General features: G+C 40.1%; 1 protein-coding gene across 2 annotated transcripts; it reads left to right on the plus strand.

Annotated features, from left to right (window-relative positions):
* The first annotated feature begins 11,595 nt into the window (after positions 1-11,595).
* Positions 11,596-16,185, plus strand: LOC121524773 (max-binding protein MNT). Of its 2 annotated transcripts, none has more exons than XM_041810266.1 (3): positions 11,596-11,725; positions 13,184-13,580; positions 14,254-16,185. In XM_041810266.1, exons 2-3 carry the CDS (start codon positions 13,273-13,275, stop codon positions 14,711-14,713), a joined length of 768 nt encoding a protein of 255 aa, XP_041666200.1. In that variant the 5' UTR covers positions 11,596-11,725; positions 13,184-13,272; the 3' UTR covers positions 14,714-16,185. The 2 variants fall into 2 exon arrangements, with proteins under 2 accessions (XP_041666200.1, XP_041666201.1); XM_041810267.1 differs by having other exon boundaries at positions 11,612-11,725; positions 13,341-13,580.
* The last annotated feature ends 8,682 nt before the right edge of the window (positions 16,186-24,867 follow it).

Consider the following 24,867-nt stretch of genomic DNA (forward strand, 5'->3'; position numbering starts at 1 on the left):
TTGCAAAACAGGACTCATCAACACAAAAGCACCACAGAGAACAACGTAGAACCTCTGCTGAGCTTTTATTTCAACAGGTTTTTGTTGTCATCCCAGCTGTAGTAAAAACAGCTACCTGGCCTCAATGTGTCAGCTTTGTAACGTGAATCCTCTGCAGACTTGGGCCTGTGGGAATATTCATAGTCTGCTGAAAACATCCAAACTCGACTGACCACCCAACCCCAAGGTTTCCTGTGGATTTGAGAAATTGATGACATATTAATATAAGAATGAGTAATAATTTTCCAATGTTTTCAAAGCATTATTTGTTACAAGAACCAAGTAATAATATGGTGAGATTTAACTATAAGCCCTGCCTGGGTTTTCTATCTCACCTGTACTTTCCTGTATTTTTTTTCTCTTACCACGTGAAAGACAGACCAAAGTCTTTAAAAGAAGAATTAATATCATACGTGCAAACACAAAAACAAACAAACAAAAATAATTATAATAATAGTAACTGTTGACTTATTCAGTGCACTCATCCTCCAGTTGCAGGATGCTGGGCCGGACTGCCATGGTCAGCTGAAATTAGTTTCCTCCAGACAGGGCCTGGGCTCAGGCTTAGAGATGTGGTGGAGTTCAGACATCCTAGGGGAGCGACGACTAGAGCCACTGCTCTTTTACATCCAAAGGAGCCAGGTCAGGCATCTGGTCAGAATGACTCAAGGGCACCAGCATTTGGAAGTCTTCCAGGCAAGTCCAACTGGGAAGAAACCACAGGGTAGACCTCATTGGAGATTTTATATATATGCCACTTGATTTGGGAATGCCGAAAATGTAACTGGGGAGAGAAAAGTCTGGGTCAACCTGCTTTGATTTGTATAATTCTCTAGTTAACTTCAAAATATCATAAATTCCAGTAAATGCATGCATCTCAGTATATGCCTCTGTCTCTCTACATGCAAGACATTCACACCAACACACCATCCACACAGACGGTTTCTCACAGTGTGCAGAATGTAAAAGAGCCCTACCCTCAATGAAAGCGACTTTCCACTGAAATTAACATTTTTTTCTTATAGTTTTGACTACCTCCTTGTCATGACTTACCGTGGCATTCTTATGTTTCACCATCTGAGTCCCATGCAATTTTATTACATTCATGTTTCTCCTGGGCTTTTTGTCTTAAAAAAGCTTGTAAAACATCAACCCTGTGGTGCAAAGTCAGGTTCTAAACATCCTTTTTGTCAGGACTGCCCGGGCTTTAACAATATGTTATAGGACTATAAAGACAAAAGAAAAAACTGAATAGAAATTAAAACTCAATTATTTGTATTCATTACACACAGTAAACATTAATGACTAAGGTTTTTTCCACACACTTGTTCTCCCATCTCTTAGGGACTGAAAAGTGAGAGAATAATCATTCTCTGACTAAAGTCTTTAAAATATTCACATTTTAACAAAAAAAGATCCTTGTGCTTTTTGGAATTAGCTTCTTTGAGAAATTTGTTCAGAGTTTAATGCATGTGTGCAAACACCATGGGTCAAAAGCCTTCAGAAGAAAGTTTTTTGCTAAGACCAAACGCTGTTATAAACTACTGCAGTCTGGTTTCTCAGAGATGTGTTTTTGTGGCCTGCTTGTGTTCACATTCATTTAGAGTCAAAGTGTTTGGAAGGTCAAGCTCTTCAGTCTTCTCTCTCTGACAGAGACTCATTTAATGGCAGAACCAATTCCGGCCTGATGATTGCCATCAAGAGTCCTGAACAGCTCACATTTTGTCCTCTGCGGCTATCAAGACTCCATTCATTCTCAACCTTGTTGATGATACTGTGTGGAGGAGGGAGGAGAGTCACTGCTAAGTGATCAAAGATGGACTCATCACTCTGCTGATTTCAGATAATAAACAATTATCTAAAAGGTACAGTGACGCATATTTCAGAGAGGGATGTGATCTGTTCAACCTATATTTGATCCGTGTTGACTTACATTTTATGCCCTCATTATTTGTCTCAACCTCCAACAGACCTGTATTCAAAGTTGTGGCATTACTTTTGGGAAAATATGGAAGTTTTGTGCAAATAATCTGTTTAGGTCTATTTAGAGCGTGCTACCATTTCCTTTAAATGCAGGATTATGACCTAATGAGGGTCAAAGCAACGTTTAAAAGTAACCACCAGCCTAGTGCTTTCAAGCACCTGATTAGGGGAACATGAATGTAGAATAGCTCACTAGCTTTACCATGCAGAGAAAGCAGAATGTTTTCCTAATGTGCTATATTTTATTTACAGTTTGTCAAATTGCATCAATCACACTTAGTCTATGGTCTTACACCTCCACCCATGGCAACCCTGAGCCCCCCTTACATAGCCAAACTTGATTTAACCTTTGTGGAAATGAAACTGACAGAACAACGGCTGATCTGTGGTTTAGCCAAAATGTAAGGAGCAGCTCGGGGATTGAGATATTCAGCCATGCAGGCAGATGAAGGTTCAGCTCGGCTGCAGAGCGGTGCCATCCTGACAGCTGGTGAGCATAGGACATCGGCTGACTGAGAATCAATCTGGACAGCTGAGCGACTGCGGGGCAGCCCCGTCCGAGGGTCATCATCTGATGACCTTGTGCCGTCTGCAGATGAAATCTGATCTGACAGTGAGAAGCCTGAGGCCAACACACACATGTGGAAGCTCAGATAACCATCAGACTGACTGACAGAGTGGGTGGGTAGGACTGGGAGGCGTCAGGCCGTTCAATGAAACACTTTGCACATCAAGTAAACAATTAATGCTTGCTTTTTTCCCCTGTGGATAGAGCTGACTAAGTTAAGGGACTGGCACCCAATGCGAGTCAGTGGATCAGTCCCTGCAGCCAGTCCTTGTCAAGATATCTATGAGTGAGATATTCAGCTCTTGAGGTGTTACTTCTGACCACGTCTGCTAATCAACTCCTGATCAGTGGAGAGGTGAGAAGAAACAAGTCTAACATCTGACAAGAATGAAACCTGACCCCAAATTTGTATTTTTTTTCCAACTGCATTTGATTTTTTTATTCTCTTTCTTATAACAAATGACATTTTTGGAACCTGCACATTTGGCTGAGTTAACCAAGCTGCAGGGTTGCAGCTACTGTTGATGACACAGAGGTCATATTGTCAGTACAATTTATGGCTATCTGGGTGCCTGAGTAGTTTACCTGGAAGAGCATATTGCGAAAGTTTTTTTTTCTCTCTATGATATTTATAGCAGAGAAAAAAGCCAGAGAAAAGAAGTGCCTTTTATGAACTTGCCGGTTCCTTAAATGTCAATAGCAATTTCTAACAACATTCAAAGGTAAATTTGACCAACATGATCAGGCCCATGAGTGCAACAAATTGTTAAATGAATGACTACAGGGTCGATCTGTTGTGACTTTCAAGCTGAAGCGCTCACATTGAAGCTCTAAAATGAATCCCCACTTCCATGCCATAAACCGTCCATTTATTAGCAAGCACCGGGATTAGGTTGCATTTATAGTGGGAGTCAACTCACCTAGGATTGAACTTAGCCTTGACGCAGAGAGTAGACTCACAGACTCCCCCGCACAGAGCTCCTGGATTCCAAGGTGTTCCTAGACCAGATGGTGTTGTAGCCAGAAATACTACATTAAAAGACGAGTCAGGAGTCAGAATGAGTTGAATGCAGCCTTAACGTTACATTTATTTCAAGCAGGACAATGGTACACGAGTGAGACCCCAAATCTCTCTAACCATGTGCTTTTATACCTCTCAGTCCATGTGTGCACGTGGTAGCCTATGTGTCTACATGCAACTAACTAAACACTTCTGAATGTTCACCACACACACACACATTTCCTGGTAACTAACTACCAAAACATTTCTCGGAATCTAACAAAACACTTCCAAGTTTTATCTCTCCCACCATATCACATTAATCATTGACTGGTCCAGTAAACATCTGTCGTACCAGAAATGTTTCAGAACCTTTCCCAGAACAGGAGGCAAAGGCTGTGTGAGGACAGCCAACCATTATACAAGTGTAATAGTGTTATATACTTATGTGCAAAACATAATATACCCACAATGGTAGACCAGATGGTGTTTATAATGTCTCTAGGAAGTTCTAGGTCTGCCATCAGGTCCACTCCCAGTTGGATGTGCCAGGAAAACCTCCACAGTGCCATTGATGTTAAAACATCATCAGCATACAGTGATATTTTGTGTTTTCTCTGACCTTCATCTTTTATACCTTTAATATTTTTATTTTGTCACTTTATTACTGCTAGGGGATCAATATTTATTGCAAATAGCAAAGAAACTAAAGCAGTCTCCTTGTCTGTCTTCACCGTCGAGCCCAGCCACCCCAAAGGGCAAACTTATTGTATCCACAGTCTCATTCTGTCAGTCTCTACCAAAAGCTCACGACTAGGGTGGGACTAGGAAAAAAGATCAACAGGTAAATTGAAAGCTTCTAGGTGTAATGAGCATGCTCCAAAGCTCCCATGCTGGTTTTGACCTGAGAGAGGAATAACTAGAAAAGCTTAAACAACTACTGGCAAGGAAGCAGGACAAAAAGGCCATCATAGTAAGTGCAAGACGGTGTTTTGACACATGGAAGATGTTGTGACATCCACTCACGGAAGTCCCACTGAGGTCCTCCTTGTGCTCTGTATGGAGTTTTAGTGACCCTTGTTTCCAGTGAACATGGGATTTTCTTCATCCTGCTCTAGTAAATATTAACTCTGAGTGACCCTTAAGTCTGTGGGGCTTACCTTAAGATACCCACCTCTTAACTTAGATGACGTTCTCTTCTGAAACCTCAGTTTGAAGTAGATTAAGACCATTTCTCTGTGTTAATGTCCCACCAGGATTTGAGCCAGGAAACTTCTTTCAACAGCCCAAGCCACTGCATCATTGTGCAGCGTGAATAAATAAATCCTACTTTTTTGTTTCTCTTTCAAATATTTTTGGATGCTCACAAACTTTCTTACCTTGTCTAACTGTCGCTTCATGGCAGTAAAGGTGTGTGAAGTGAAGTAACATTTTGTTAGTTTATTTGGTGATGTAGGGTTGGAGCAGGCCAGAGATAAACACCTAGAGCTTTATCAATGAAAACAAGGATAAATTCTGGAAACCAGACACATCATCTTATCTCCTGTGGGATTACAGGAGCAGACAAACAGTGCTGAACTACTGAGATAAACTCAGAGCTGATGCCGTCTGCTATCCTCTAACCTGCAGCTCTACTAATAAGTGGATACCATTGTACAATTTACATTGGCGAGTGGGTTCATGTAAGGTGGGATGAGATGAGTGGAAAAGTGATGATGGGGTAAAGGGGGTTGAATAGGGTAATGAAGTTCCAGATGCTTTTAGGAACTGCCGGGGCACATTTCAATCATAAGCTAGAGAAAACAGAAGAGCAAGGATAGGGCATTATCATTAAGATTTACATCAAGTTTGATGTGTGAATACTATACAATGATGAATCCAAGGCTACGACGTACCCCGATATGCAAGAAATAAACGTCATCAGTGTAGACCCCATCAGTGTGCATCATCTATCTATGCCAGCAGTGCTGTGGTAAACAATGACACCAAGCAACAACAAAGCTGATTTAATTGTCGCATTCATATGCTTTGGAAACATCAGAGATCAAGATTTTCCTTGCCATTCTAATGCTAACTAGTTTGTTTGCTAGCACTAATGTTGCATTTATCATTGTGTTATTTTTTTCTACATTCCTATTGGTTGGTTAGTTGATGAAGGTTGTAGCAAAAGTCACACTGTGAGATGGTCATCCTAAATTTCTAACACTGTCAGAATTTTATCCCAGGCTACCTTTGGTTGCAAGACCATGACACGGCCGTCTGTCACCTTTCTAACAGAGCAATGTAGGACTACTGTTTTAGAGCTGCAACCAAAGATAACACCACAATTGGTCACCTTTTGTCTGGGACAGCCCAGAATTGCAGTGTATACCAGGCTTAACCCAGTGACCCAATAAGGGGGAGGATCGCGCTGCACCGCGGTTTGAAACAACTAGGCCTGATGCGAAAGCACCCTAAAAAACTTGAATGACATTTCTCTAGAGAGTATTTCCTGTTAGGCATTCGGTGAAAATTCACAACAACTTTAACAGAGGTGAAGGAGGCAGAGAAGGAGATGGAGATTGCAAACAGTTAAAAATATAGTAAATTTAATAATAGATTTAGAAAAAAATAATTTAAGAACTCAAAACATTAATATTTAACATAGGAGTACTACATTTTTTTCTACTAAGACAGTTCAGTGCAAAAACAAATCTAAATACTGCAGCTTTAGCAAGCAAATGTTTGACATCTTTGAAAGTATTATTGTTGGATCTTTAATGAGGCCACATCTAGAACTTAATGTCATGTATGAGGGAGCCATGGCTATACAGAGACCTAAAACATTCAGAGTAAGTTAAAGGCAAACAGTTCATTATGTGATTCTTATATGCACACATGCTGCACTTTATTCTTGTTCCGTCTTTAACCCCACACTCTGCATCACACTCGAGCACTCATAAATGTGCTGCTAGTGAGCGAGATGTGATGGACAGTCCCGTGGGTTAACAGTGGATGGCCAGTCAAAGAGCACTTGACAGCTCCCTGCTAGTCTTTAGTCATACACACAGAAAAAAAAACCAAAACGGTCCAATCAGTGAAGTCCTTCAGCCCGTCAGAGCGTCCACTGCTCACTCTGATGGAAACGGCCACATTAGCTCTTCACATTAAGAGCTCATGAATACATTTACATCTGTTTGGATTATTAACTGGAGGATTCTCTCTGCTGATTTTCACTCCATACTGTCTTCATTATACTGCTGCTGCTTTCAGTGCCATCATCTGAATCACACTATGATCATCTTTCATATTTTCATCTTCATCACAACTTTTTCTTCCAATACAATCCCACTTTCTTCATCAACCTCTTCTATCCATCCATCTATTCTTGCTTATCCCGTTAGGGGTCGTGGGGTCATCAAACTCTTATCATGTTAATATTTAAACTGAATGTAATTTTATATATATGAACATATTTAGTGAAGCACCAATGTATCATCGCCCACCAATGGTGGCCTTGTGAAAACTCATCGGCCCATCTGCAAAAAATGTGGCAATTGCCAATAACAGTTGCAATGTTTGTCAAATGTGGAAAATGGACAAATCTGAACTGTGCTTTTTCAAGAGTCAAAGCTAAAATATGACAAAAGCAATGAGAGCGGTCTGACAATTTTTGCTGCGTTCTGCACACCTTAAACACTCACCCCTTGCCTAGTTGCAGGTTCAGTGAGTAATGAAGCTAAAAAGAATACAGCAGCAGATCTCATCCCAGTGGAATGATTGACTGCATTTAACATTTTGCAAAGCCTCAGAACAAAAACATACTCTTGCAAAAAATATGATCTCCCTGCACATAAACTGCATAGCACTGCAGAGAACATAGAGGCTGTTAGCAAAAGATTCAAACAAACAGAGATCTCTACCTGACTAGATCCCTAGTACAAGGACAGATATTTTGATGAGAACGTTAAAGCACACAAGTGCAGCTTTACGCACAACTGATTGGCTTGCATGCCACTGGAGACTGGTTCAGCCACCAGGGCTGCTTCACATCCTGGATGAGAAGAAAAACAGACAACTGTAACATGGGGAGAGGCTAATCTTTGTAGAGAGAGACATGCGTCCAACCACAAGTGGACTGAAGTCTCATTTATGCTCTACACACGCATGAAAATAGGTCTGTGCGTTTTGAACTTTACAACTGTCATTGCCCTCATATTGAAGCGTGTCAATTGTGTTGGAGTGGACATTGAAAAACAAGTCTTTATTCGTTTATATTTCCTCAGAAAACTATTAAGTTCTTTCAAATTTTCCTTCTTCGCTGTGTTTGCTACTCCGGGATTGGACTGTTCGCAGCTTTGCTCAACGAGGCCCCACGATTGGCAGCCTTAGTGCAACTTTTAGTCAATATCTGTAAGCTTTGAGAGAATGGACGAAAAACAGACAAAATGAACACAGATTTAAGACAGAAAGTTCTGTGTGTAACTGCATGCATTTCAAAGGTAGAGTATAAATGAGCCCTTTGATGTAGGGCTAGGTGTTCTACAAGCATTTTGCAACAAATAAGACTGGGAGGTAGGGCTGGGCAATACGTCTTTTTTAATGAAAAAAACAATTACATGTATATAAAGTGATTTTTTAGTCACTATTTGTAAACAAAATATAGGATGTGAACTAAGTTCAAATAAAAAGTCATATTGTGGATCACTATGGTTGAATTTGTCCCCCCTAAACTAACAATGAATTATACGCTTGTTCAGCAATTAAAAAAAAAGTCCCTAACCTAGATAAGGAGGTTAACAATCACAAAAATCAAACAACTAACTTAATTTAAAAATTGATAATAGTACCAGGCTACATAAAAACATATACATCTAACCTACATTATCACTGGTAATCTTTAAAGCCAAGATAAAAATATTGCTAGAATTTAGATTTTTCCTGGCATTGAACTTCAGTTGGATCCATTAAGTATCTGATCAAAATTTCATTAAATAAGACAACTAATTGCTTCGGTAGTTCGCGACTGGTGGACCTTTCAAATGTCCTTTAGATTCTCTGCCATTGTCTGCATCTTCATCATCAATACCCAATTTCATCATCATCATCATGTGAGTCATCATCATCATCATCGTCATCTCTCTCAACAGTATTCAGGAATGGATTTTACTCCAGGAGCACCAGTACACTTCTAAGTTGTGTGATGATCATGGCCTGCCATTAGCAGTGAAAAGCAAGAATGAGTAAATAGACCTGTCTGAATGCAAGCATCATCGTATGCAAGTGCGACGTTTGGGGTTTGTCTACAAAAACTGACGTCATAGCATTCCCTGTGATGCACATAGCAACCTCTGCTTTCAGAGTGACTGACAATGTTATCGCCAAGTGAAAAGACTGTCCCAAGAAAAGAAAGGTGAAGCAAAGATCAGGAGATTAAGAGAAAGGCCCACAGAATAGATTAGATGAAAGCCTGCTTACATTTCTATGTTTATTAAGTAGGGCTTATCCTGTACCTTTAAAGCTCTGCAAGAACCCAGATTTTGTCTCATTTATCCAACAGAGCATAAAACAGCATCTTAAGACACTGCAATGCAGACATTTGTTTCCGATATGGTGGTTTAAAGAAAGAGTGCAGCTCCTGAGTCCTTTTTCCAGCAGCTTGTCTGGGGCCGATCACTCCCCTCCAGAACTACAATTGTGCGTCTGATAACAGATCTTTTAATATTACTCTCCTCTTCAATATCAGAGGATTGTGAGAGTGCCAGGCAGGGATATTGAGCGTAGTGCTAAGAGTTCCTCTCTCTGGCCCGGCATCAAAACTTATTAGACAGATAAATGAGAGCTGGTCTTGCGTCGGAGCCCGGCCTCTTTCTCTGCTTGTGTGTCATTTATTCGTTGGCTGAATACCGGCTCAATCAGATAGCAGCCAGGCTTTCACTGCAGCCATCATCTCTCTGCATCTGTTGACCCATGCCAGCACCGCCAGGACTAATGTGGTTGCTTTGGTGGTGAAAACGCAGTTTCTCTTTCACTTTGAAACAGCGGTTTGCTCATTTTTTCTCGGATAAAGCCTGGATTTAAAGGTCAGACTGGGTAGATGCAGTCCTGATTCTCTATTTGGTGTTTTGTTCCTTTATTTATCAAAGTAGAAAAACCTTGTCAGTCCTTTTAACCTGATTGAGCTTCAAGGGATTTTAGTTTTTCAAGTGACACTTCTTTCCCAATATGACGAATAAAGTCAGGCTGTGGAGAGAAGAATTTAAGAAGCTGGTTTTCAAAATACTTCATTTTTTCCATGAATCCATTAAAGTGAATAAATATGTCCTTTTATTTCTTTAAATTCCTGCAATCACAAAAAAACTCTGCCATAGTTTTTTTACTGTCTGGCAAGAGGGCTGGCCCTTTCCCCAACCAAGAGAGTGAGCAGCGAATGTGATAAAGCCCCTGTAAAGGGATAAAAAAAAAATCTGCATTATCAGTTTGTTGTATGTCAGGCAACTATTTTGTGAACCATCAGGCCAAATTTCAGTCATGAAAATCATCTCTAAGTTTATAAAATTAAGCTTCAAAATCATTCAAAATGAGGCAGTAAAATCTGCTCTAAGATAGTGTGGGTGTGTTGGTTATATGTGCCAAAGCCACACCCACTCACGAGAAACACAATCCTCTCAAATTTAAAAAATGCCACAGCCTGCATGGAGGAATCATCTGTCTGCTATGCTGCTGTAATACAACTCTCTTTTTTTAGGCCACAAGAGAAGCAATCACATTTATGTCATGCCAGGCAGACAGTTTAGAGCTTAAAAAGGCTCTGTCTCATTTTCTCATCCTGTATTTGAATTTCTAATATCTCATTTTCTGAGTCATGTAAAGTTATGTCCTTCTGCGGTTTATGGGACTGTTTTGTTTCTACTGAAAACACTAAATTTCCTGATATTTCCCTTCAAATCAAAGTCTTCAATGATGATTAGTATTGTAGGATTTATTGTGACAGACTTAGCATAGGCCATGTCTATCATCGGCTGCCTAACTAAACTTAGCATTGCTACACGAACAGACAGGAGGGATTGAACTGTTGCTGCTTTGAGAGAGACAAAGCCACAGACTGCTTCTTTTAATCTTCCATAACAAAAGACAATTGAAATATGGATTAAAACACACATTAAGCAGGCAAGATGTTTGTTCCTGCTTTATCTGGTTCAAGTGAAAAATACACAAGCACTCCAGCAATTATCCTTCCCCCTGATTTTATGGTAAACTATGGCCAGAGCACAGCTGCCAGGCTCTGTGCCATCGTGTTACAATTCTTTATATTAGGCTATTGCTGTTGCAGTTACATTCTGATATTTGCTTTATACTAGAATATGAACAATTGTTCTTCTCAGTGAGAATAAAAAGTCCTCTCCTTATAAAGGCTTTGCACCTTATTCAATTTGTAAATATCTTTAATTTGGGATTTATGGATTTACCACTGGCCAGTAATATGTTGTTTGCGCCTCTCTTAGTGTTTTGTCCTCTGATTGTGTTCTGTAAAATTATAATCCAGGCTTGTCTCCCCAACAGTTGGTGCATCCAGTTAAGCAACAACTTTTTATTTAACAAACAAATAGCTAAAACACATAAGTGGCAACTGAGATTGTCAACTTTCCCTTTGTTTACAGCAGTGGGAAGCAGTTCTTGCCCACTGAAGTGAATATCCCACCCTAGTATAAATGACTTAATTTATTCGTCTTAATCTGTCACACATGGATGCTTTACATGAAGTAATATTTAATCTGAAGGCTAAAGGAATGATTGCAACGCCTCTGTCCTCAGTAGACCCTTTTGAGCCCTTTTCAGTCTGTCTTCATACAAATTGTTTGGTTTGAAACCAACATTCATCTCAAAAGAAGTCCTTAAAAAAACATCCTTGATCAGTTTCCTGTAACCATAGCAATGGGAAGTGCTCTCCAATCATATCACTGTACTGTATGTTAGGGAAGTGCACTGTTTCCTGCTGTTTTCACTGGTTTCCTCCCATTGGTGCGCACTCAGGAATCTGCATCTGGTCCTGGAAAGTCACACAAGTCTTTACCAGCACTTTTTATGCTTCCCGTTTTCTCAGCCTTATTTTACAATGAATGCACCATTTAACGCCATCGAATAAGGATGAGTAGGTAAGTTGAATATTCTTTTAAAATACTGAGATAATATTTATAACAATTGTCTTTCAAACCAATGATAAAATTATTATTCTCTGTTGTATTCATGTTAATAACAAAAGAGTAAAAAGATAAATAATGGCAGGTTTATGCTCCTTAAAACTTTAATAAACTAAAAATATCAATGAGTGCAGCAGATTGGGGTGTATAGCTGCTTCACAAAGCCAAACTAAAGTAGTGAATTTTAAATTATTGCCACAATTTATCTTTTTTTGGTAGGCTTTCATAGTCTTTCCTGTTTTTGCTGTGCAAGAATTTTGTTAACAAATATTTAAAGGCCCATCTCATATTGATGCCTGTCCTAAATTAAGATAGGTGCAACTGTGGACTGAAGTAATTAAAACCTCAGGCACATGAATAAAGTTTGATTTTTGAATAAATGTGGATCCAGAAGCAGTAAATACCTCCACATTTATATATTCATTTTCGCTGTTTATATCAGCTTTAACTGTACATTTTAGGCATTCTGATGCCAAGTGACTACATGTGTATCCTTACTATGCATTAACGTCTTCAATGGCAACCTGATATCAAAGCTTACTTTGCTGCCTCTTATGTAGACAAAAGCTTATACATCATTTTGTTGGCTTGGTCCAACATGGTGTGTGCAGTGAGGCTGCTGGCAATTCAAATGAACTAGAGCCCTGTGCATGACTCTTTTCTTAATCCTGCCCGCTCCCACTGGATTTATGACCATTACCACCCTCTCCCGCAGCGTGCACCAGCTACTTCTGACTACCCTTAAAACAGGTGTGTTTGATCTTGACTGCATCCTGCACGGATTCTGAAAGCCCATGTTAAATATTCAGAATAACGGACAGTGTGTTTAGTTTAAAGAAAGTATTGATATGTTCCCTTTAGCACCACCCTGATTAAGTATCCTCTCTGAATGAAAACCCCATAACTCTCATGTGTAATGGTGCCACACATGAATAATACAAGCAGCTGGGAGTCTCAGACTGATTAACTCCTGGTTATGACTTAGTAATAGTAATGTGAAAGTAGTATTTACTGGCCTTAATTGCACATCATTTATCATCACTGCATAATGGCTCAGTATCTCTGCATGCAGTGCATATGTGCCGTGATTGACCAGCGACACAATAAGGGGAGCATTAAACCTGTATCTTTTGACTTATTTACAAAGTTTTAGTGCATGCAAAGTTTGTGGAGCTTTAACAAAGCAGGATACAGCCCGTCTGCTGTGTGAAGCTGGCTACGCGGAGACAGACCCATATTTAAACATGTTCATGCAGCACTGGCAACTAACAGCAATTAAACTGTTATAGTTGTACAGAATACAATGATGAGCCACAAGCTAGGAGGCCAGCAGCGTCTCTTTTAACAGCTTTTCTCACATCAGTTGACAGGGCAGTCTTTGATAATCATGGTTTATAAATTTCTATGCTACAGGTCCCTACTTGGAAAGCTGCTCTCACTTGCTAGCATGTATCAAATATGGTGAAATAATTCAGACCAAGTACCATCCTACTGGATCAAACATGGCAGCAATGGTCACCAGTAGCACCACTCTTCAGATCCCTCCTCAGCCTCAGCCTCCTCTCCTCAGGAATCGACACCCAATCCTCATGGACACCATCCAGCCTGCCGTGGTCCAGGCCATCATCAATCCAAAACGGGGTATGGAGGGAACCTTCCAGACTCCACAGACCCCCAGGACCTGCAGCTCACCCGGATCTGCTGGGAAATCCTGCTGGAGCCCAGATGTGAGGGTGGTGGTTCTTCTGGTGACGGTGGCTGGAGTGGTGATACTGCTGCTGCTCTACAGACTCCTACAGCTCAGACACAGGTGTGTACATGTAGCAAACCAACTAAATTCACATCACAGGAGAACAAAAGTCCTATTTTTTCCAAAGACCTGTAGATGAATTTTCACCTTTTCACTATTTCCTATTGGCATGGAAAAATGCTTTAGTGCTTTGTGAACTTTGGACAGTGTATGGTTAGCTGTCTTATTGTTACACTAGTTTTTATGCAAAGCCAGGCTGATTGTGTCCTAAATTACAATTTTGAAGGTGAATTAAAGATTTTTTTCTTTGTTGTTTTTGTATTTTTGATGATATATTTTAGGCCTTTGTGGCAAATGTAAACATAAACTTTGGAATTACTTTCACCAGCAGATGTGACACTGACTGCAACAACACCTTTATAAGCATATATGAACTTCTTTTTTGTTGCTACATATCAAAAGCAAAAACAAGCGTGTTAGCGTGTGGACATGTCTTCTGTTGCAAAATTATTACAGTAAGTAAAGTATGCATCCAGATGACCTATGATGTGAACTGCTCACAAGCTATCACAGGCTAATTTTCCACCAGCAGTTGGTCTACAAAACACACCACCACTGTGAACAAAAACAAGAATGGTCTATATATTGGGTCCCTAAACTTGCACTGAGTATGGGACTATTTGTTTAAACTTGAATTCATTTTTTGGATTAATGATTATATTGTTTTCTGCAGGTTGAGGATGGCTCGGGCACGTCACGCTCTGGAGTACCACAGCTTCTTCCACAGCGCCACGTACACCCTCAAACACCCTGACCCACGTCTGGATCTTCCAACGAAGAACGGCTCGATCCCTGATACCACTCCGCCCGTCCTCACTGTGCCACCAACAGCCACTGTGGCACCACTTCCACCACCTCCGACGTCTTCTCTGCCTCCACTGCCTCTCCCTCCTCCTCCGGTCCTGCCTCCACCTCCACTCCACGCTCCCCCTTCTCTCCCCCCACCAGCTCCTGTCCTGACCTTCCCTCTCCCTCTGCCTGTGATCCACACCACCCCGCCAAGCCCCCACCTGTCCTGGGGTGCCTGCTCCGATGTGGATCTGTACTCTCGGATTGGAGCTTACAGGCCATCCAGGCTCTCCAGCATCTCCAACCAATCAAAAGTTATCCTGTTTGAACACTCATCTCTCTGACCTCACACACTGAACAGGACCAGAGACTTCACTGTTTGACATGATCAACATTATCTTTTTCCTAACGGTGCTGTTAATCATCAAGCATTTGCTCGAAGTGCTTTATAACTGAGATGGGACCAAATTGAGTTAAAATTTCTATTTGTTATAGATCAAGATTGCTTTTCTTAAATTTCTATTTATTTTTTTCAAACTTTGTTCTCAAAAGTGCTGAGAATCTTGTTCATATAGGAGGTAGTGCTGACATTGTATTCCCAAAACATGAATTTCTATCAACCTTATCACAATGGACTTTTTTTTTTTTTGCATTTGGATCAGTTTTGTTTTTCTTTGTGAATAGTCAATCTTATAATAGTTCGGTTGAAGCTTCTTGTCATTCTTTAGTCTATTTGTGGGAACTGATGGGGTTGCAGATCTGTACAGATTAAAAATTTTTTGCAAAAAATGCACCCCATGCCTATGTTTTTATGAAAACTTTGTGAGACCAGAAGCTGTGACCTGCTTCAATGTCTGTTCTGACTCATGATGGAGACTTGCGTAAGTCTGAAACCAACAAATCCAGAGACAAGCAGATCAAATTTCTAGATGCAATCTTTAATAATGCATGACAAATCTCATTGACATGGCCATGTTCCCCTAGCACTTCACTCTACCTCCCATTCCAACAAAAATTGGGACATCCTGCCCCTAGATTTGGACATGCAAAATGAGAATGTGGGGCTAAGTGGAAACCCGGAACCAGGTTTCCAGTTTAGGGAGCTCATCGTCTCTGCTGTTTGTAAATTAAGTGGTTCTCAGCAGGGGATCTCCAGCAGGCACTGGGACGGTTTGTGGCTGAGTGTGAAAATAAGCACCTCCAAGTCTGAAGCCATTGTCTTCATCCAGGAAATGGTGGATTGCTCCCTCAGGGTGGGGAGTGAGTCTTTTGAGGGTAGAATGGACTGCAAGATTGTGCAGGGAGATTGGTTGAGTATCATCAGTTTTGCAGGCTTGGTATTTTACTGCTGTGGTGAAGAGGGAACTGAGCCTGATAGCAAAGCTTCCGATTTACTGGTCTATCTATGTTCCATCCCAAGAACGACATCGTGGGTTCAAGCAGTCAAAATGAGACTCCTCAGGAGGGTGTCTGGGATAAGCCTTAGAGATAGGGTGAGGAGCTCTGACATCTGGGTGTATCTCGAAGTACGTAGAGCTGCTGCTCCTTCGTATCAAAAGGAGCCAGTTGAGGTGGTTCAGGCATCTGATCATGATGCCTCCTGGTTGCCTCCCTGTGGAGGTCTTACGGGCATGTCCAACTTGGAGGAGACCCTGGGCAGGCCCAGAACTTGCAAGAGGGATTATATATCCGATCTGGCCCGGGAACACCTCAGAATCCCACAGGAGGAACTGGAAAACAGTGCTTGGGCGAGGGATGTCTGGGTTTACTTACTTCGCCTGCTAAGCATAAGAAGATGGATTGAAGGCTAAGTGGGAGGAGCAGGGGGTGGCCTGGGATTACGCCTAACAATGTATCCTCAGAAACACTGAGAGAAATATTTAAGACTAACCATCACAAATAAAGTGCTCTTTCCAGTGAGTGTGGTTAAACATAAATTACTTAAATCTGTAGTTCTCCGCAAATATCAGATCATTTCATATCACGGATAAACATCCAAAAAGAAAAGCATATAGTATTAATGGTGCACTGTCAAGCAAATCATTATGATGTGTGCATTTCTTCAGATTATGATGAACTATTTGAAAGCAGTTATTCAATATAATTGTCAAAGTTAACTGCTGTCAACAACTAAAAGCAACAAAATACCAGAAATGTCGTTTTATAATGCGTCACAGCCCAAAGTTTGCATAGCTGTAAAGTACCGATTACAGATATGTAGAAAAAACTCTATTTGTTTCTCCTATAACTTTCTTGGTTTTTACAGTGTAGTCATTGTTTAGGGTCCATTGTTTCCCAGGATGAGGCGTTTCCTGAACTGGTTTTCCATGACAGTCCCTCCCTGTTTCATACCATTGACTGCTCTCTGTGGCTTCCTCTCACAGTTACTGACTTGTTTTGCAGTTTGTTCACCTGCAGTCTTAAATTCTTGTTCTAAACATTTTTTATCAAATAAACTGACAAATTCTGACATGAATTGCTTATTTGTCTCATAAATATGACCAAAAACATGTTTCAACAACAGCACAGATATAAGTACAGCAGCTTTCTAGACTGAACTCTTGATTGCTCCTGTAAGAGAAGAGTTCCTCATACCAGCAGGTGGGGACAGACTGTATGTTAACACTAGACAACAGTTTGAACTTGTGGTGTACTGACTATTTCTTACTCAAAGTGTGATGCTCATGTGCCAACTGCTTAGATGCCATTAACCCATGGTGCTTTGCCAAGCACAAGTTTTTTTGCTTGCTTTCCCACATTTTACCCACCTGATTTGCTCAGCTTAACAGCCAATCAGGCCTGTTTCACTCAACACTGGGCTCTGTGGCAATTCAGCTCTAAAGCCAATTGATCGGCCTTAAAGCTGCAGACAAAGGCTGACCAGTGCAGCTGGTAGCAGCAGAAACTTGAACCATAGATCCTCACTGATGTTTGAAACTGGCTGAACGTTGATGCTGTGTCAGAGCTCAAATACATGGACTGCCACCTAAAAAAGAAAAATGTGGAAGTTAGGCAATTAAAAGAAAAGTCATAATTATAAGTTATTTCAATTATTTTTATTTCATAATTTCAACTTTTTTTTTCATAATTATGACTTTTAACTCATAATTTTGACTTTTTTATCATGTGTTTATGACTTAGGATTTTTTTTTTTTCCAAGAATTGGCATACTTTCACATTGTTTCTTTTTTATTTGGCAGAAATGGGCTTCTATTTAAATACAACTGTCTCTGTTATGTTTTTGAGAATAATCATCATCTTATCTGCATGGCTTGTTGTGGTCACATAGGTGCCAGTAACTCCCCCTTTCCAGTAGTGTTAGAATTTAAAGGTGTATGCACAATATCTTGCCTTTTTTTATCAATCATACAGTCAGGTCACTGTCCACAACTGCTCGTTTTTATTGTTTCATTGCTGTTCTGTTAGTGGCGAGGATTGAGATCCTTCCTGTGTATCTCTGATGAACTTCTCTGACTCTGGACTGGATGCAGGCCACCCACAGAAAGTGCTGAGCCCCTGGAAGGCTCAGTAAATGGGCCCTCAGTAGATGCCACTGAATGATAGTAATGCATGCACATTGCATCCCTGGCCTTCGTGTCAGCCCTCTGGTTAAAATCCCCCCTGAGAGCTTTCATATCATGCCTCTTTAGTCTCCACTGTATCTTAATGACACTGCTGTCCCCGAACTAAAAGCCAGTTAATTCGATCTGCACCCACTTAGCCGTTGTCTCATTATAGGTTGTAAACTGGGCTGGACGACATTAGCAACAATACACCACTGCAGCCATTAAACAATGTGTGTGAATGCTGTGCACAGATTAATTACAGTTCTTTCTTCTTAAAAACTTCAAATGTTTGCTGCTGATTGACAAAGAAGAGGCTTCATTTGGTGACATGAGCCTGATGAGACGAAAAGTTTTTGTTCTCTGGATGCTGATCGCTGCAGGGTAAATCACAGCAGTTCGAAAATTATTATTCTAATACAGACCTGGATTTCAGGATAGAATTTGTGTCACTAAGAGGCCATGTTGACAGAAATTAGGATGGAAAGTGGCTCCGTGCTTGATGCCTCTTTCTGAAAATTTTCAAGATTTCTCATGAATGAAATCATACAGTGCACCAGCTACTGGAAAACTGTCTTTAAGTCAAGGTATATCTTAGAAAAATAATGCCACTGAAGCAGAAAGAATGGAAACCATTCTTTATTAGAAATCACTGATTTCATCCCACTATCAAGGACGAAGGATGTCTGTAGTATTCCAGAGGGAAAGATTATTTTACAGCTAAGGAGGCTGCAGGTGGCAATAGTTTTAAAATTGTAGAAAATAGGTGTTTTTTTCATGTGGATGATGACATGCTGATGTCGTCACCCACGTGTTCTTGTGCTCAGTCCTCCCTGTGTCCTTGTTTCTGAATGATTGTAAACAGTTTGTTGCAGAGCAGAGTTGAGTGATGGTTAAAAGTGTATTGGATCATAAATCTGACCCTGACTCTCTCTGATGATGGTTTGTCCCAGGGGTCCTTGTCTTAAATGCTCTTTCTTTATAATTAAATCTGTCTTTCCCCCAGTTTTTAATCTGTGTCATCTCAATAAGGAAGTGGTCATCGCTCCCATTGACCTTAGTGTTTTAACCTTTCATGTTCTCAGTTAATGGACCTTTGAAATGACTGAATTAAAGTGTCAGCAGTGCTAGAATTCATTCTGCATGTCACAAAATACAGTAAGATCCTCCTGTGTGCTTTGCAACATTTACTCAACTTATATACACCTTTCTAAATCTAGCACAAAAAATAAGGACATTTGAATGTGGTAGATTATATCTCTGTTGTAACAGTTCTTATTGGCAATAAATCTAATACCACTGGAAAGTCTTTTTTAATTAAAGGTGCCATATTTGTAAAGCACATGCATTTGTGGAAATAATCTATTTAACATTATGTTTACTTTTTATATTGCCATCTCAACTAAGTCATGAAAAATACACGTCTGTAAATTCTTTTGTCGAAATGTTTGTTTACAGAATTAGTATTGCGCCCAGTGTGGACACTAACATGTACATTACAGTCAAGCACGAGCATTTAAGAATCATTTTGGGATGTTTTGTGCCTTTTTTTTTAGAGCAGGGCAGTGGAAAGTGCCAAAAAAACAGGAATGAGAGAGTGGGAAATGACTTGCAGGAAAGTAGCCAGACACTAACCAAAGCTGGGGTGTGACCTGACCACTAGACCACCTGTGCCTCACCAAGCTTCATATTCTACTCTGGGCCATATTTGATTCTGCAGGCCAATAAAAACAAAGGACAATGGGCCATATTTGGCCCACAGTCTGCAGTTAAGACACCCCTCATCTACATTATAATAAGTCTAAGAAAACCGGGGTGCTGAATGGAATCCAAAATATGTAATAAAATAGACGTAACTGTGAAAAATAAGACGGACTCCAACTTCAGATTGATTCTGAGGAGGTCATGATAGGTGGATTTCAGAGGCAGAAGGAAAATGTCATGTCTTGATCCGCTCTTAATAACTGAATGGCAACGCCTGGATATTGCTCTGCCAGGTAATACAAACCTCCATGTTTTCATATGAAGCTGTGCTTTCAGGATTACAAGATGTTGCTCAAGGATTTGTTTTTCTGCTGCAGAATTCACTTAAAAAATGCACTATGGAAAGATGATCACTGCATGTTCGACATACATTTAACAACCAAATAAAAAACACACTTAGGCTGTTAATTTTATTTCTTTGTGTGCATTCCTGTTTAATTTATTATAACAAGCCAATTAAGAGCAATACAACACTTTTACAGCCCCACTAGAGTCCAAAATTCATTAAATATTAATCGAATATGATGAATGGATGAGTCCTTGCTTATAAAATTAGTGTAAAGATAGTAGTGGACACTTTATCAGGAAAATAAAGCCTTGACATACATTAGATAAGACATTATGAATTAGTCATTAAAGTTAAAGCATAATAGACGGTGGAGGAGAGTAGTTAAGCATGCAGTTCTTGTTGATTTTGACACGTTTAAGCTGCTGCAAGCACATTTCAGGTCTTTCCAGCATCTCAAATCTTTATCCTTTTGACATCTGATGTTTTTTGACAAATAATTCTTCAGAAGTTAAGTCTTTGTGTTTTTTTTTCTGTCTGAAGGTGTGGGATGTTTCTGCTTGTTTGAAAGCTGTCAGTCGAACCCTTGTGTGGGCCAAACAACCATGTCAAGACGGCTTCAAAAGGTGGGTCTTTACAGATTCTGGCGCTGGCCCAAGATCTTTAGAAACATTATGGACATGGTTTGGGTGACCGGTATTGTTAAGCACCTTTACCCACTCTAGCACCTTAGGGTAATATTTTCAGACCACATTTTCAAACTGTATCATTTCCCTACATTGATAAATGCAAACAATATTTAAAAAATGGCCAGTGCCAACATCCAGGTTGCATACTAGTAGGGTAGCACGCAGGTAGCTCTTCATTTGATACCAGATTGCCTTTGTGATTTTTCCCCCGAAAATGCCTTGCAGGTCAAATGAACCCTGCCCACTGGCTTGGCCGTCCAACAGCACTTGCTCTATTGTTGTGAAATAAACTTTGTTAATCGGAAAGTGTCTTTGAAGCAACACCAGCCAGGCATGATGCAACCAGCCTTTGTTTGCTGCTGGGATTTTGACCACAAGATATTGTTACTAGAAAGCATTTATTTGTGCATCACACATGTTGGTCTGCTTGTAAATGCCTCAATGTAAACACACACCAAACTTAAGGTAATTTTCAATCAAGGGAACACACTATCCCATGATTTGGACCAGAACAAATCAACTATAGCTGTCTGTACATCTGAGCAGAAGTGGAGTTGAGTAGATTTTTCAGTCCATTTTGTGCTTTTATTCCCCCCCAAAGCAGAAATAGATTAATAAAACCTGAAGACAATCACATTTTACAAATCTGCATAATTCTGCATATTTTAGGCTGCTTTCATCCGCAGCTCTGATTCACACTTAATACGATGACAAACTCTGAATCATAAAGTTTTTGAGTGTTCTTTTTTTTTCTTCTTGTTCCAAAGTGAGCTGAAGAAGAGAAGGACCACCTGCAGACTTTCCACAAATTCAAACAGCTAGACAACAAACGCAGAGCCGGTTTGATGTTTCACTTAAAGTGATGGTAAGACCAAATACAGTAACAACACTCACACACACCTGCTGCAGGATCAGGAGGGTCAGCATGGGGATACTAAAAATAGAAAAGGCATTAAAAAGGACATGAGTTGAGCTGAGTGGGAATTATAATGAACTACTGAACATCCATTCAGAAATTCCTGCAGCAAGAATTCTTGAAGGTGACTTTTTTGAGTTTGTATTAACTTAGTACTTTTTATATGGACCTTTAACCTCTCCTCCTATATTAAATCTTCATAGAGACTATTTAAAGAGGTCTTTTCTTTTTAAAAGTTTATGTGCGGCCTCTTTTCAGCTGTTTTTTAAGCATGTTAACAAAAACCCCCTAAAAGAAATTTTTTAAGAAGTACAATGAGGGTTATTTTTGTCTCTGCTGGCTCTGTGATGCTGTGATAGTTGGTATCGTAATTCCTCTGACAGCAGATCGCCCACGGTGCTGCTGCAGGGGAAACATGACTGAGCAGTTGAAGAGCGTATGGATGAAATTTAGTCCACGCTCTTCACCTCCTCCTGTGTGCCGGCTGGTTTACAGACAAGTGCACTCTGAGCCGTCTCTCTGAGGAAACATACCAGGAGAACACACTGGACACACTGCACAATTTAAAGTGAATATGGGATTTTTTTATTTTTCTGTCTAGACAATATTTAAAACTTGTCATCAAGTCATGCTTTCTAGTTACTGTATTTTTTTCATCTTTTCTCTATTTTTTCCTTTTTTTACCCAATCAGTTCTTTTTTCTTTTCTTTTAGTTTCTTTTTTTTACCGATCTATTATTTCTTGTACTGTCTTCCTTTCCCTTTTTAATCTTATTCTATCCTTTGTCTGTTGTGAAATGTCCAAATTTCTAACTAAGAATCCAAATATTTTGGAGGGAAAACCTAATGAGTCAGGATTTTGGCAATGTGGAGGAAATTAATCAATATGGATATCTGTGTCTTTATATTAGAGATGCAAGGACATCACAGTTGTCAATGTTATCGCTTGCTTGTCGCTGGCTGGTTTATTATCAATGTTTAATGCATATTTTCATGCTAAATGCATGTACTACATTGTTTTCTAGTGTGGAGACTGAAGAGGACTGAGTTAGAGATTTAATTCTGATTCTGGGGTCACAATTCGATTCAAAATGGATTTATGATTCAAATGGATTCCCAATTCACACCACATCTCCTATTTCTTATAAAGAGGTGATAATGTCAGCATCTGCTCCAGTCTTTTGTGCATTAATGGGTTGTAGATTATTAGTTGTCAGTCAAAAGTTAAACAAAGGGCGCACAGATGGTTGAGTGGTTTAAGGTGCTACCCGTGTACGCGGGTGGCCCGGGTTGGAATTCTGCCCATGGCCCTTTACAGCATGTCTCTCCCGACTCTCTTCCCTTTTTCTATCCACAGTCTATCCACTGTCCTTCCTCTATCAAATTAAAGGCATGAAAAGGCCCAAAAAATAAATCTTAAAAAAAAAAAAAATGTTGAATAAAATGTGCTCTAGATAATGCTTTTAGTATATTTGTAGCATTATTTGTGCAGTAACAGTAATTTGTGCTTAAATTGCAAAATGTTTCAGTATTAATAAAATGTGTGGGCTCAAGCAAGAAACTTATTCATCAAACAGCAGAAAAACGTGATCATAAATCTAAAGCCTTCATAGTAAACAATGCTGTGGGAGAGCAGGTGTTATGTTTTAACTGGTGACTGTGTTAAGTGGTGACTCCTCAGCTGAAAATGTCAGCTGTTTTCGTAGTTACAACATAGTAAAATCACACAGCATTTTCTGTTATGTCTAATATCTGCTTAAAGATATGAATTTAATAAAAAACTAAACAAAGAGACTCTTTAAGCTTTTGATATTGGTGATTGACAGCTGAAAGCTGAGTGGACAGCTTCACAGCACTAATCCACACACCAGCCTTCAGCTTAAAAGGAAGCCAGTTAGAACATCTGTGCTATTTTACATAGGGATGCACAATATTATTGGCAGATATTTCTTTAAAAAGCGAACTATTGGTGTCGGCAGATATGAATATTTCTGCTCATAGCTACAACCAACATTTTTGTGATCAAATTCTGCTCGTACCAGCTGTGAATTTTAGCCGTACAAACAAATAAGTTAGAGAAATTTTAGGCTAGACCACCAAATCAATGTCAGATAGTGAAGCTGCTGTAGCCAGAATCCACAGGTGGAGGAAGACCCGCAGTTCTGAGCAGGGGACAAGCAAGGTGGAAATTTGACCACAGCTTCATCAAAGCAGCGTTCTTCCAGTGTACATGACAGCAGCAAGAGTTTTATAGAGACATACAGCAGTTTCTTGTGTTGCTGCAGAGAATCTGCGTATGGAGGTAAAGGCTGCAAGTCCAAGCCGTAGATGGTGCTTTGAGCTCCACCTTGACCACATGTTGCAGGTGGAGGTGACTGTAGAGTAATGGCAGAGGTTCAAGCTGGAGGTTTGTCTGGATTGGTGTTGAATTTTGCAGGAGGAAGAGGTTACTTTCAGATGTTGACAGTTGAGATGAAAGCAGTAGACTCTTGGCAGAGGATGCAAATGGAGGCTTGGGCTGTACATCTGCCAGAGTCTTCAGGTGGAGGCTTCAAGTTGTAAGAGGAGGCTTTTGCTCTTTACCAGACCTGCAGGTGGTGTCATGGTGCCTCACCTGTCTCCAAGGGTTGCTGTAAACACTGAGATCTACATGGGACTGAATTTTGGAATTAGACTGTTAGAATGTTTTTTACCCTTTTCCTGGCTTGGTTTGATTTGGGCGGGCTAAATATGTGGGCTCATGATGTCACGATCCCACAGTAGGGGATGACCCCGCCCATCTAACACTACATTACAGTACAAACAACACAGAGCAGTTCATCTCACTACAGTCTGTTGTTAGCTGACGCCACTGCTGTTATAGAAAGTTAAGTCAGTTAAATGCTGTTTTTTGTTCATTGTGAGGTAGATTTGCCAGATCTATCAGTTCCAGTGGCCTAGGGGTCATTTAAAGTGTCATAACAGTGAGATTAGAGCCAGAGAAGGGACTTTGTCTCTTCTCTGGCTCAGAGCTAGGCAGCCTTACTCTGATCATAAGGTCAACATTCAGATTGTAGCATTTTTTTAAATTTAAGAGGATCATATTTCTCCTGAGTGGGAGTTGCTTCAGCTTATTCAATAGACACGCTCACACCATCCTGGAGCAGATTTTACTGCCTTATTTTTCATGATTTTGAAGCTTAATTTATAAACTTACAGATGTTTTATTTGACTGAAATTTGATTAAGGGGTTCATAACACAGTACCCTGCCATGTAACAAACCCAAATACATATTCATTTT

This window comes from Cheilinus undulatus, linkage group 17 (assembly GCF_018320785.1).
Source record: "Cheilinus undulatus linkage group 17, ASM1832078v1, whole genome shotgun sequence".
NCBI lineage: Eukaryota > Metazoa > Chordata > Actinopteri > Labriformes > Labridae > Cheilinus > Cheilinus undulatus.

Bases quoted from the DNA above. Each gene is read 5' to 3' on its own strand.
- LOC121524773 (XM_041810266.1), top strand. From the start codon at position 13,273: ATGGCAGCAATGGTCACCAGTAGCACCACTCTTCAGATCCCTCCTCAG. The intron at 13,581-14,253 runs GTGTGTACATGT...TGTTTTCTGCAG, and splicing joins CTCCTACAGCTCAGACACAG to GTTGAGGATGGCTCGGGCAC.